Source organism: Mycetomoellerius zeteki, unplaced genomic scaffold (genome assembly GCF_001594055.1).
Source record: "Mycetomoellerius zeteki isolate Tzet28-1 unplaced genomic scaffold, Tzet1.0 scaffold105, whole genome shotgun sequence".
Lineage (NCBI taxonomy): Eukaryota > Metazoa > Arthropoda > Insecta > Hymenoptera > Formicidae > Mycetomoellerius > Mycetomoellerius zeteki.
Genome location: NW_017255965.1, coordinates 2,083,490 through 2,098,437, shown reverse-complemented (window position 1 = coordinate 2,098,437; position 14,948 = coordinate 2,083,490). Strand labels below are relative to the sequence as shown.

At 28.6% G+C, this 14,948-nt stretch overlaps 2 protein-coding genes across 2 annotated transcripts; both read right to left on the bottom strand.

Moving 5' to 3' along the window:
- Positions 1-437: 437 nt before the first annotated feature.
- On the bottom strand, positions 438-2,725 carry LOC108722160 (odorant receptor 4-like). Its single transcript, XM_018447129.1, has 4 exons — positions 2,600-2,725; positions 2,417-2,530; positions 589-744; positions 438-488 (listed from the first exon to the last, which is right to left on the bottom strand). The coding sequence occupies exons 1-4, from the start codon at positions 2,654-2,656 to the stop codon at positions 438-440; spliced, it is 378 nt and encodes a 125-aa protein (XP_018302631.1). The 5' UTR covers positions 2,657-2,725.
- Positions 2,726-8,029: 5,304 nt separating this feature from the next.
- On the bottom strand, positions 8,030-9,361 carry LOC108721300 (odorant receptor 4-like). The gene is made up of 3 exons (XM_018445779.1): positions 9,314-9,361; positions 8,203-8,358; positions 8,030-8,080 (listed from the first exon to the last, which is right to left on the bottom strand). The coding sequence occupies exons 1-3, from the start codon at positions 9,359-9,361 to the stop codon at positions 8,030-8,032; spliced, it is 255 nt and encodes an 84-aa protein (XP_018301281.1).
- Between the last annotated feature and the right edge of the window lie 5,587 nt (positions 9,362-14,948).

The window sequence follows — 14,948 nt, the reverse complement described above, 5'->3', positions numbered from 1 at the left end:
AAATTAATATACAAACACAAACGCGCGGATGTGCTGACATAAATCACATATGCTTAGATCTAAAATAAAATCTTGATATTGAATTCAATCGATGAAATGAAAAGATACATTCCTTTCGTTCTATTTCCCTTTTTCTTTTTTCTGAGTAAGAAAATATTTTAACATATAAGACTAAATATAAGGAAAAAACAGATATGAATATTTAGATTTAAATTAAATATAATTTTAGATTGTACAATCAACAAATCTATAAATCTCAAACCATCAAAAATGTTCCAGATTGAACAACTTATAGATCTATAAATTTTAAAACAGCATAAATACTTAACACTACTAATTTATCGAAAGCAATTTAATAATATAACTCTGTATATTAACATATTGTATTAATAATAATAATAATATCGCGATTTCTACTCAATCACTATTTGTTAACATCAATACATCGCATGTAAAACAGATACGTATGATACTGACGCCTTTAAGATCTAAAAAAATTTTTTTAATTAATTTAGAAATGTGTATTTTTTTAAAAAATGCAAAAAATTTCATTTTTAACTATCACAAAAATATATTCTATAAACTTACGCTCGTGAAAGTTTCCAATGACAAATTCGTGATTCTCCCTGCCGTGATCATGACTTGTTTTTGAGATCTCATTATTATGAACGTTATAGTTTTCTTTTGATTTGACAGTAAATTGTACCATAGTGATTCATATGCTGCATTGGCGATTGATTTACTCTGAAAATAATAATATAAAGAATAACTAATAATATTGTTAATAATTCTTCCTCATTGAAACAAATATTGTGCAAAAGTCTCCTTTATATAAACGTCAGTTTCCTTAATTTTTTTATTATTGTAAATTGATAAGTAAAAAACATTTGAATTATATATATATTGATATATTAGCATGTAATATTACAGCAATTTTGAAATATTGTTACAATATTACGAGCTGTGTGGGGCATGAACTTCTTTGTTCAAATGTCTGCCGCTTTTATAGGATTTCGTGCTAATAAGTTCAATTTTTTCAAGAAAATACATATATGATACATTCTAGAACACGACGCGATACGCAAAGGCACTCGACGCTTGCCTCGTAATTTAAGGGCATAATTTAAATTAAAATTTAAATTAAAATTTAAATTAAATTTAAATTAAGATACGCTCCTAGTATATATTACCGATGCCTTTATTTATATTTATAATAAATATTTCATCTATATACAGGGTGTTCCATAAATTTTTGCCAATAGCTTTTGTGTAGTTAGAGAAAACTAAATTGAGTCGAGAAGTTCTCTACCATTTTGCAATTTTCGCAATGGTTAATGAGATATTAATTACTAAAAATCGCTGAATATATTGGTTTTCAATAATTTTTTACTCAAATACCATCAACTTTATAGAAAAATAGCAAGAGACAAAAATTATCTATTTTTTCTCATAAAAATTTTATGAATTTTTTCAGAATTTTTCAATACTTTTTAATACCGTGTTTTCTCATGTCAGTAAGAATAAGAAAATGCAGTACTAAAAAATTGATAAACAATTCTGAAAAAATTTTTAGAGTCCTATGAGAAGAAAATAAATAATTTTTGTCTCTTGCAGTTTTTCTGTGAAGTTGATACTATCTGAATAAACAATTATTGAAAATCAATATTTGGCAATTTTTAGTAATTAATATCTTGTTAACTATTGCGAAAATTGTAAAATGGTAGAGGACTTTTCGACTCACTTTAGTCCGCTCTATTTACACAAAAGCGATTGGCAAAAACTTACGAGAAACCCTGCATATGTATATATAGAATGAGGCATTTAAAACAGGTCCCCTGAATAACTCACTTGTTTTTAACAATAGATGGAAAAGTGTCAAATAAAAGTTGCATAGTTTCAAGGGGGACGTATTTTGGTCATGTTGTTTTTCTTCTAGGTGGTGGCGCTAAAGAAAAATAAAAGTCACCTCCATTTTTTTTAAACGGAATTGTATGATTTTTTTTACACAATATGATTCCTCTAATTATTCTTCATATAAAAGTGTTAAGGTAGCGATATCAAGAAACCAAGTTAACGAGATATTTTATATTTTATTGTGGCACATATTGACATAAAATATTAAATAACTCGTAAACTATTAACTTTAGATAATCGTACGTTAATACTTTTATGAACGGAATAATGAGATGTATGAATTGGTGGAAAGAAAACACATAATGGCTTTAAAAAAAATATGTATGCAAAAAAATGGATATTTTTTTTAAAGCAAATGTAATTTTTGTTCGGCACTTTTCCTTCTATTGTTAAAAACAAGCGAGTTATTCAGGTGAGCTGTATTAAATGCCTCATCCTATATATATAATCATATTAAATTAAATATGTCATACTTGCAGATAATTTCCAAATGCTTACTAACCTTGAAATTCAGATATTCCCCTGCAAAGCATAAGATGAAAACTTCCATTACCACAGCAAGATAAGTGAAAGTAACTTTTATTATTGTAATGCCACCAGTTTCAATATAAAATGACTATTTCGATAAACAGACCAAATAAATTAACTGTAATATTGATCATCAGACATTTAATACAATACTCACAATTATAATAATAAATCCTAGACTGCATATTATAAAAGTATTCCAGACAACTTGCATTAACGCAATAAAGGAGAAAAGTTTCTCAATTTTGTCAGAAAACAAAAAAATTCTGTTGTGCCTTTCAATCAATATAGCTAATACAGATGTAGAAGTTTTATGAGGAAGAATTTTTGTAGAAATATTTTTAAATTCTTGACATAATATATCGATTTGTCCACTTATGTGAAACACCTACAAAAACATATGTATACTTAAATTTCTATACATGTTCACAACTATTAGACTTATATATTGTACTTATGTAAACAGTTACTCGTTATAAAGAAAAACAGAATATAAAATATAGATTGCTCTTATAAGTAGTATTCAATTAACTAATTATTACATTTATTTAACAGTGATATAAGATCTTAATTATATCAAATTAAGTTTGTATGACATAACACATATAACGAGTAATAATTCGTTTACGACTAAACCTTATAAGTCAAGAAAAATATAATTTTAATAATGAAATTTTATTTCTTTATATCAATACTGATGTCACAAGCTATTAAACAACTTTGTTTAAAAAAAGATATTTATAAGATGAGACTTACAAGAGCAGAAATTAATGCGTTTAGAATAAAGAGCGTCCACCCAATTAACATGACATGTACAAATTGGATTACAACCAGCAGCTCAAAAATTGGTGAATGTGGAGCTTCAAAGGGAAACTGTACCCTAATGGGAAGCTCCCGCAAGGTATCATTGTAATCTCCGGACGGATATACAAAACGAACTGTGTAACCGTAACTCAAAAAGTATAACACCGTAGCAATTGTATGAATGCTAAATATAATATTAGAACAAAAATGCGATGTATTGGCTTTAATTGTCATTACATACAAATGTTGATCAATATTGACGCACTCTTGCCAGTCTTTATCCATAGTAGTCAGAAGCTGATGAATGACTCTGTATAATGCGTTATTCTAATTGTACCGATTATAAGACACGTTTCGTTTATATAAGATTTAACCGATAATATATGTATAATAAAAAACTAATACATTTTTATAAAAATAGCATATTACTCGGCATATTACTTTAAATGTATATTTACTATATAAGTATACAACAACAATAATATATTTAAATTTTAAATTAATAAACATATTATATGATTTAAGAAATTAAAAACCAAGTTATCAAATTTACTTAATTTAAACAAATTTTTAATGCGTGTATTAATGAGTAATAACTAATAGTTTTATGTCTCAAATTTAATAGATGGAAGAAGCTAACGTTTGCAACTACACATCTTACCGACGATGTATCCAAAGAGTGATTACTTTAATCATTGTTAAGCTGTAATCTAAGGCCGCGGGTAAGCTATCGACGAGATTCGAAAGCTCGCTGATCTTGAAGTGCTCGAATACATATCGATATTGGAAGTATTGTATAATCAGTATGCTAAATACATATATTAGCCAATATGGGATACAATACGATATACCCGGCCACACACCAAGCAGTCGAAGGCCGATCTTCAACAGCGGACTCACAGTACTTGTTATTATCATTCGTAATCAGTATTGAGAATACGAGGAAATGAAGATCAATGTCAGCACATTCATCTAGCGCTCCGATTTAAAGAACAGAAAAGGCACTGACGGTTTTTTCACATGCAACCCCATGCAGTTTATCCCCACTCTCGTAAGTATGGATCAATCGTCATTATGTATGGCATATAACAGCAAATCGAGATAAAGCTCATTTTTTTTATGGACATCGCATAATTTTCTATTGATAGTTTAAGAACGCTGATATTCTGTTGATGGTCTAAGAACGCTGATATTCTAATATCTATAAAGTAACGAAGGACTTATCCGCTAAATTTATTATTTGATGCGTAATTGTTAATTCCATTTTTTTACGAACTTATCTCTTAGCAACACTTCTTCGAAAAATAAATAAATGTGCACTATGTTCTGTACATACACAGCAAAAGTCATTAAACTTATAGCAGAACGACAATAATTACATGTCATGTATTCTATGCAATCGGAACTGAATTATATTTCTGCAGTTCAATTTCTAATCTTCAAAGAAATAATGTGAGGGGAGAACAACAGAGTAGAGGTGAAATGACGAATATCCCTTAATGTTTCTAAGAATGATATCATGCATTCTCACCTAAGCAAGATATTTTAAAATTAAAAAAAGTTATTCAGTTGAAGACGTTATAAACATTTAGTTTCAAATATGCCTATATCCAACTGAATACGTGTCTATGCATATTGAATACATTACTTGTTAATAAAGAGTCAATGTCTGAAAACGTCCGACGTTCTCCGCAGGAATTCTTTTTCCTGCAATAAAATTTAAATGCTAAATCGATAATCGAATGTTACATTTTTTTCGTGATTCTGATTGGTTTTTTTGTTTTGTACTGCAAAATTAATTCTCAACACATGATGTCTTGAAAATTCACAAAAGTTAAATTATTATGAGTGTATAAGTATATAAAAGTAATATTAAAAGTTGAATAATACGCACGTAAAACGTATCTGTATTGTTTAATGAGTAAAAATATGCAATGTAATGTAATAATATTAAGTAAACAAAAATTATTTGTTTTATATTAGTTTTATATTAGTTTTATATTAGTTGTTTTACATTGAAGATAATTTTGAATTTAAGTTATTTATTTACTGATAACTAACAAATAACTGATATTAACAGTTAATAACAATTTAGTTTTCAATCAGTAGAAAGTTGTATAAAGTACGCCCATTGGCAGGGTTAAGGTGAGGTGGAACATGCTTTGCTCGGGAAATCGTCATGCCTCTTAAGCGAATGTAGATATGGGGTATAATATTGAAGGGGATCCTAAAGCGAAGCTAGAACTCCGACAAAATCACTAGATTTCGCTGTGTTTCCAGCGCATCGACATGTTTTTATATACTACCACACAAATATCTCACTCATTCTATGATACATTCAGTACATTCGTGTCAATTTTCGTGTAACAAATTCGTCGCGATAAAGCGTCTAAGTCTAATTCTAAGGACTCGACGTTATCTGTTTGTGCAAATTATGTGTTTGTGGAGCACTATTTCGTAAGTATAGGTTGCAAAACTTTCTTATCAAGTAAATGTTGTCATGATTTGACAACTTGAGACGCTATGTTAGAGGAAAGTGGGTGAATTGTGCGCACCTAAGGGAAATTTATTGTCCTGGAATGATTTTCCAAATTCAAAGCGGTATAAGTACAAAAATAGAAACTATCAATATTATTCTACCATTACGTATCCTCATTTCGAACAGGTTTTCATTCAATAAGGTGATATTTGGCAAAAAGGAAAAAATGGAAAAGCGAATAAATTTCTCGCGCGTCAGATAATTATGCGCATGGGTTGAATAATTGTGCGCAAAGCAAAAGTCGTAGGAAATAAATGAATTATGGAATGTTGACAAAGAAATCAGAAAATATATTTATTACAATATATTGCAATATAAATATATATTAAATAGATTTTAAATATATATTGTATATACTAAGCAAAAATACAAAACTAATATAATAATAATACATATAGAATTTGGCAAAAAATAAAATAATAATGCAAAGGAAAAACGAAAAAATTAGTGCTAGTCATATAGTATATGAAAGATGGGTAGTTGTGCGCACTTCAAAACGCTTGCGCACAGTTGCCCGCCGCGACCTGAATCAATATGAAATACGATTACTTCAACATTTCTTAACCAAACTTAATAAATAACAGCTCAAAAGACATACATAATAACATACTTTAATAACGTATGCAATTTTAAACAAACAAATTAAAAATACGAACTTACCACCTTATTTTCTGAATGCTAAAATAACAAGAAAAGATGTGATTTCACTTTTTTGTATTTCTCTGGTTAGCAACATATTTGCGTCGCATCTTTTGTAGTTATATCTTAAGAGGACGACCTCCTGCGTAAAAATCTCACCACAGTAATGTCTTCATCCATTGGAGAAATACCAAATCAGGATGCGCACAATTACCGCTGCACACAGTTCCCTCACTTTCCCCTACACTAAGAAATGGTAAAAAATGTATCAATTTGGAAATTTTTTGTCGTTCTCGATATAAACTGCACCTCACAAACACGTATTAATGAGTATACTTAAATCCTGCAAAAAGGATTTTCGAATCTGTGAAAGAGAAAAAAATTTTTATATAAGAACTATGATTTAGTCGGTAATACAGATGGTTTTGGGATCCCCAATACATATGTAGGTAGCAGAAATGAGACATTATTTCTTAAACTTTTTTATTAATAACTATTTAATGAATAACGAGCGACAGTTAAAACCTGTTGAAAGTTACTTGGGATCCTAAAGACGACTAGTCATATTGTAAATACCACTTCCACACAGACGATTTATGTGTCATTAACACATCACTACATCAATATCTCACTCACGCATGCAATACATACACATAAATTTTTGTTTAACAATTACGTCTTAATTAGATGTCTACATAGGTCCAATTTTGAGAATTCCACGCTGTTTCTTCATGCAAACTGCTAGATAGTCTATGGACTACTATTTTGTAAGTACAGATTGCACGCCTTTTATATGAAGTAAATGACGTCACGACGTGACAGCTCTAGAGCGCCATATTGGACTAAGAAATCATAAAGAAGATCTCAATTTTGAAATTTTTTGTCGTACTCAGCATAGACTCCATCTCATAGACACGTATTAATGCATATACTTCTATCCTGGAAAAGGATTTCCTAATCAGTAAGAAAGGAAAAAGGTATTTGTTATACAAACATTATATGGTTTACTCAGTAATACAAACGACTTTAGGGTCCTTTTAAATTTGAATTTTATCACATCAATAAATAAAAAATCGAGATAATTTATAAAAATCAAATGTTTTAAAAATATGTCATTTATTTTTGAAATATAAACTCGATTTTCAAGAATATTCTCAGAAAATGTATGTGAAGGAAACTCAAAATATTAACATCAATTACACGTGTTATAGAAATTCAATTATATATTAACACAAATACGGATATGTTGACGTAAACTACACATGCTCAGATCTAAAAAAAAGTCTCGGTATTTGAGTCAATCGACGCAAAAAAAAGATGCAGTCCTTTTTTCCTATTTCCCTTTTTCTTCTTTCTGAGTAAGAAAATATTTTATCATGTAAGGTTAAACGAAAGGAAAAAACAGATACGGATATTCAGATTTAAATTAAATTGAATATAATTCTAAATTGTACAACCTAAAGATCTATAAATCTTAAAACAGCATAAATATTCAATACTATTGATTTATCGAAAATAATTTAATAATATAATAATTCTCTATATTAACGTGTTATACTAATAATACTAATAACATCACGATATCAACTAAATTATTTGTTGACATCAATACATCGCATGTAAAACAGATACGTATGATGCTGACGTTTTTAAGATCTAAAAGAATTTTATTAGAATACTAATATAAAAAGGAATTTTAAAAATAAATTTACTAAGGTGTGTTTCTTGGAAAATGCATAAAATTTTATTTTACTAAAAATTATATACAATAAACTTACCCTCGTGAAAGTTTCCAAAGATAAATTCGTGATTCTCCCTGCCGTGATCATGATTTGTTTTTGAGATCTCATTATTACGAATATTATAGTTTTCTTTTGATTTGACAGTAAATTGTACCATAATGATTCATATGCTGCATTGGCGATTGATTTACTCTGAAAATAATAATATAAAAAATGACTAATAATATTGTTAATAATTCTTTCTCATTGAAACAAGTATTGTGTAAAAATCTTCTTTATATAAATGTAAAAGATTCCTTAATTTTTTTTATTATTGTAAATTGATAAGTAACAAAAATTTGAAAAAAAATTTATGTATTTAAAAGACTATATTATACCGTTTATTATAAAAGATGAAAGCAATGAAGCTATGTAGCATTGTAAGCGTGCATATGTAAGCGATCATATGAACTCAGAAATAACGGAATAGAACAAAAATGACAAATGATAGGGGTTAACCAATCAGAAATATTATGTTGTTTCGTAACTGAGTTACACATGAGAAATGTAAAAATTATTTTATGCTAACCTAAATAAGACGTATTTGGACAATATAATTCTTTATTATTCAGCATTAAAATTAAATTAGTGATAAATGACGTTCTTTAATATTACTGGAATATTATCATAATATTGCTCAAATATTTCTGCAATAAATTTTCGCAGATTTATACTTAATATTGCAGCACAACATTTATACATAACATTATTGATATATGGTATTAGCATGTCATATTACAGCAACTTCGAAATGTCACTACAATATTGTTACTATATTACAAGCTGTGGGGCATGGATGAACTTCTTTGTTTAAATGCCTACCGATTTTATAGAATTTCGTGCTAATAAATTCACCAATTTTTTCAAAAAAATAAATACATGATACGTTCCCGAACACGACATTAGTGATACGCATGGCACTCGACGTTTCCCTTGTAATTTAAGGGCATAACTTAAATTAAAATTAAAATTAAGATACGCCCCTAGTATATATTACCGGTGTTATGTCCTTATTTAATAAATATTTCATATATATATATATGTATATATACAATCATATTAAATTAAATATATCATACTTGCAGATGATTTCCAAATGCTTACTAACCTTGAAATTCAGATATTCTCCTGCAAAGCATAAGATGAAAACTTCCATTACCACAGCAAGATAAGTGAAAGTAATTTTTACTATTGTAATGCCAGTTTCAATATAAAATGTCTGTTTCGATAAACAGACCAAATAAAATATGATAGTAACCAAATAAATTAACTGTAATATTTATCACAAGACATTTAATGCAATACTCACAATTATGGCAATAAATCCTAAACTACATATTATAAAAGTATTCCAGATAACTTGCATTAACGCAATAAAGGAGAAAAGTTTTTCAATTTTGTCAGAAAACAAAAAAATTCTGTTGTGTCTTTCAATCAATATAGCTAATACCGATGTAGAAGTTTTATGAGGAAGAACTTTTGTAGAAATATTTTTAAATTCTTGACATAATATATCGATTTGTCCGCTTACGTGGAACACCTACACAAACATACGTATAATTAAATTTCTATTCATGTTCACAATTATTAGAAGTACTTATGTAAAACAATTACCCGTTATAAAGAAAACCAGAATATAAAATATAGATTGCTTATAAGTAGTATTTAATTAACTAATTATTGTATTTATTTAATAGTGATATAAAATCTTGATTATATCAAATTAAGTTTGTATAACATAACATGTATAAAGAGTGTAATAATTCGTGTAGAACTAAATCTTATAAGTCAAGAAAAATATAATTTTAATAATTAAGTTTTATTTCTTTATGTCAATACTGATGTCACAAGCCATTAAACAACTTTGTTTAAAAAAAAATATTTATGATGAGACTTACAAGTGCAGAAATTAATGCGTTTAGAATAAAGAGCATCCACGCATTTAACATCGCTTGTAGAAATAGAATTATGACCAGCAGCTCAAAAATTGGTGAATGTTGAGTTTCAAAGTGAAAGTGTACCTTAATGGGAAGCTCCCGCAAAGTATCATTGTAATTTCCGGACAGATGTACAAAACGAATTGCGTAGCCGTAACTCAAAAAGTACAACACCGTAGCAATTGTATTAATGCTAAACATAATATTAGAACAAAAATGCGATGTATTGGCTTTAATTGTCATTACATACAAATGTTGATCAATATTGACGCACTCTTGCCAGTCTTTATCCATAGTAGTCAGAAGCTGATGAATGACTCTGTATAATGCGTTATTCTAATTGTACCGATTATAAGACACGTTTCGTTTATATAAGATCTAACCGATAATATATATGTATAATATATATGTATAATAAGAAACTAATACTTTCATAAACGTAGCATATTACTCGGCATATTACTTTAAATGTATATTTACTATATAAGTATACAACAACAATGATATATTTAAATTTTAAGTTAATAAACATATTATATGATTTAAGAAATTAAAAACCAAGTTATCAAATTTACTTAATTTAAACAAACTTTTAATGCGTGTATTAATGTAGTGTATTAATGTAGCGAGTAATAACTAATAGTTTTATACATACGTTTGAGAACGCCAATAATCGGTCAAAACTAGATGTTATAAATATAATATATACCTAATTTTTTTTTTAAATTAAAAATATATATCATATTCGTAACATCTAACTTTGACCAATTATTAACGCTCTCAAACGTATGTATGTTGTACATTTACACGGTCGGATCTTAATTCTTAATAATTTTATGTCTCAAACTAGATGGAAGAAGCTAACGTTTGCAGCTACACATCTTACCGACGACGTATCCAAAGAGTGATTACTTTAATAATTGTTAAGCTGTAATCTAAGGCCGCGGGTAAGCTATCGACGAGATTCGAAAGCTCGCTGATCTTGAAGTGCTCGAATACATATCGATATTGGAAGTACTGTATAATCAGTATGCTAAATACATATATTAGCCAATATGGAATACAATACGACACACCCGGCCACACACCAAGCAGTCGAAGGCCGATCTTCAGCAGCGGACTCACAGTACTCGTTACTATCATTCGTAATCAGTATTGAGAAAATGAGGAAATGAAGATCAATGTCAGCACATTTATCTGGCACTCCGATTTAAAGAGCTGAAAGAGCACTGATGGTTTTTTCAAATGCAACCTCATGCAGTTTATCCCCACCCTCGTAAGTATGGATCAATCGTCATTATATATGGCATATAACAGCAAATCGACATAGAGCTCATTTTTTGTAGGACATCTCATAATTTTCTGTTGATAGTCTAAGAACACTGACATTCTAATATCTATAAAGTAATGAAGGACTTATCCGCTAATTATGAATTCCTTTTTTTTTACTAACTTGTCTCTTAGCAATACTTCTTCGAAAAATAAATAAAAGTCTACTATCTTCTGTACATACACAGCAAAAGTCATTAAACTTATAGGAGAACAACAATAATTACATGTTACGTATTCTATGCAATCGAAACTGAATTATATTTATGCAGTTCAATTTCTGGTCTTCAAAGAAATAATATGAGGGGAGTACAATAGAGTAGAGGCGAAATGATGAATATCCCTTAATGCTTCTAAGAATGATATTATACATTCTCACCTAAGCAAGATATTTTAAAATTAAAAAAAATTATTCAGTTGAAGATGTCATAAACATTTATTTTCAAATATGCCTATATCCAGAAGAATACGTGTCTGTACATACTGAATACATTACTTGTTAATAAAGGGTCAATGTCCAAAAACATCTGACGCTCTCCGCAAGAATATTCTTTTTCCTGCAATGAAATTTAAGTGCTATATCACTCGAATTGTTAACTCACAAAAGTTAAATTATTATGAGTATATAAGTATATAATATTAAAAGTTAAATAACACGAACGTAGGGCGCGTCTCTGTTGTTTAGAGAGTAAAAATATGCAATGTAATTTAATAATATTAAGTAAAGAAGAATTATTTGTTTTTATGTCAGTTGTTTTACATTGAAGATAATTTTGAATTTACGTTATTTATTTACCGATAACTAATAAATAACAGATATTAACTGTTAATAACAGTTTGATTCTCAACCAGTAGAAAGTCGTACGCCCATTGGCAGGGTTGAGGTGGGGTGAACCATGCTTCGCTCGGAAAGTCGTCATGCCTCTTAAACGAATGTGGATAGGAGGTATAATACTTAAGGAGTTCCACCCTGGAGCTCAAAATCATATCTTACCTTGAGAGGTGATTATTAAAAAACTGTACATAATACAAAATATCTTTTTATACTTATTTGTTACTTGTATTTTGATGTACAAAATGTATAAAAATTATAACTCTGAAAACAAAATGGCGGCTCTACAGTACGTTTTTTGAAGGCCTGCATGTGATGAAGGTCCGCGATGGACAGCAGAACAGGTCCTATGTTATAACCAATAAAAAAATTACTTTTAATCTGTATTAAATTTTCTAGAAAAATATCTGGCAGAATTAAAAAATATTGAAAAATGTGAAAATGGTGCATGCGTGAAAAAGAAGTTTCAATTTTCACGTAAAAATTCAACATAAAGATATGAAAAACAAAAAAATATATAAGTTATCGCAAAAATCACAGATAATTCAATTGACAATAACTGAGCCTAATTTCAAAGCATTTAGATTAATTTTATGATAGTGTCCACTGTTTTTGAAAACACCATTCTGAGAAAAACACGATTAAAGTTTCAGTAATAATTAGGACTCGCTATTATACGTTTAAACGAAAATACGTTCACACGTATAATTAGTATATCCGTTTATTAGAAACGTTTTTCCGAATATTTTCACTTTTTTTATATAAACGTTTATCCCTTTAAAGTGTGTGACGAATTGAGAAAATGCAAAAAAATCGATTTTTAATTTTATAAAAAACGTTAAAATATTCGAAAAGATGTTTTTCATAGATGGATATGTTAAATATACATGTATATGTATTTTCGTTTAAAAATTATAATAAAACACGTATATTCGGAAAAATGTTTTTTTTATAAACATTTATATTAAATAAATACTAATTAAACGTGTAAACGTATTTATCTTCAAGTAAACGTTTTTTTGAAAGTGAATATAAACGGATAAACGTTTTATGTTTACATGTATCTTCGAAAAACGGAATAAAATTAGAGCCCTAGTAATAATCCCTTTTCGCCGTATTTTAAACACATGGACGCACTGATTTCTAACCGAAACCAATATAATTTATATCAAAATTGTGTGTCAACGTCATCTACAATACAGATATATAACTATAACGTCAAATAATGACGGAACTATTCATAAACAGAACAGTTTAACGGTGGCGTGGAGGCATCGATTGTTATGCACCACTCGACATGCACATAATATCAACTGCATTTTCATTAATATTGGGAATTTCACTTTCGGGTAAAAAAATTTTATATTCTTAAGATTCTAAACTATCGATTTAAACAAAAGAAATGTTCAATTCTTTGAAAGTTGCAGGGTGGAATAACCCCTTAAAGAGAGCGAGGGTTCCTAAAGCCGTCTGTATTACCAACTAAATCGTAATTTTTGTATAACACTTATTTTTCTCTTTTACAAACTCGAAAATCCTTTTCCAGGATTAAAGTATACACATTAATATGTATCTGTGAAGTGGATTTTATGTCGAGAACAACAAAAAGTTTTTCTTAAGATTTCAATTTCGAAATTTTTTGTCGTTTGCGGCATAAAATCCATCTCACAGACACATATTCATGCATATACATTAATCCTGAAAAAGGATTTTTCGAATCTGTAAAAGAGGAGAGAAGTAATTTTTATACAAGAATTATGGTTTAGTCGTTAATGCAGACTGTTTTGGGATCTCCAATACATATGTAGCAGAAATGAGACGCTATTTCTTAAACCTTTTTATTAATAACTTTTTAATGAATACCGAGCAATGGTTAAAACCTATTGAAAGTTACTTGGGATCCTAAAGACGACTAGTCATATTATAAATAGCACTTACACACAGACGATTTATGTGTCATTGACACGTATTACAACATCAATATCTCACTCACGCATGCAACACATACACATAAAAATTTATGTTTAACAATTATGTCTTAATTAGATGTCTACATAGGCCTAATTTTGAGAACTCCACGCTGTTTCTTTATGCAAACTGCTAGATAGTCTATGGACTACTATTTCGTAAGTATAGATTGCACATCTCTTATGTGAAATAAATGTTGTCACGACGTGACAGCTCTGGAGCGCCATATTGCACTAAAAAGTAATAAAGAAGATTTCAATTTTGAAATTTTTTATCGTTCTCAGCACAGACTCCACCTCATAGATACATATTAATGCGTATACTTTAGTCCTGGAAAAGGATTTCCAAATCAGTGAGAAAGAAAAAAAATTGTTTTTCTAATATTATATAGTTTAATCAGTAATACAGACGATTTTAGGATCCCTTTAACTTTAAATGATCTCATAAATAAGGAAATAAAAAATCAAGATAATTTATAAAAATCAAATGTTTTAAAAACATATTATTTATTTTTGAAATATAAGCAAGATTTTCAAGTATATTCTCAGAAAACGTGTGCAAAATAAACTCATAATATTAAAATCAGCTATACGCATTATGGAAGTTCAATTATATAAACACAAATATACGGATACGTTGACATAAACTACACGTTCTCACACATCTAGAAAAAAGTC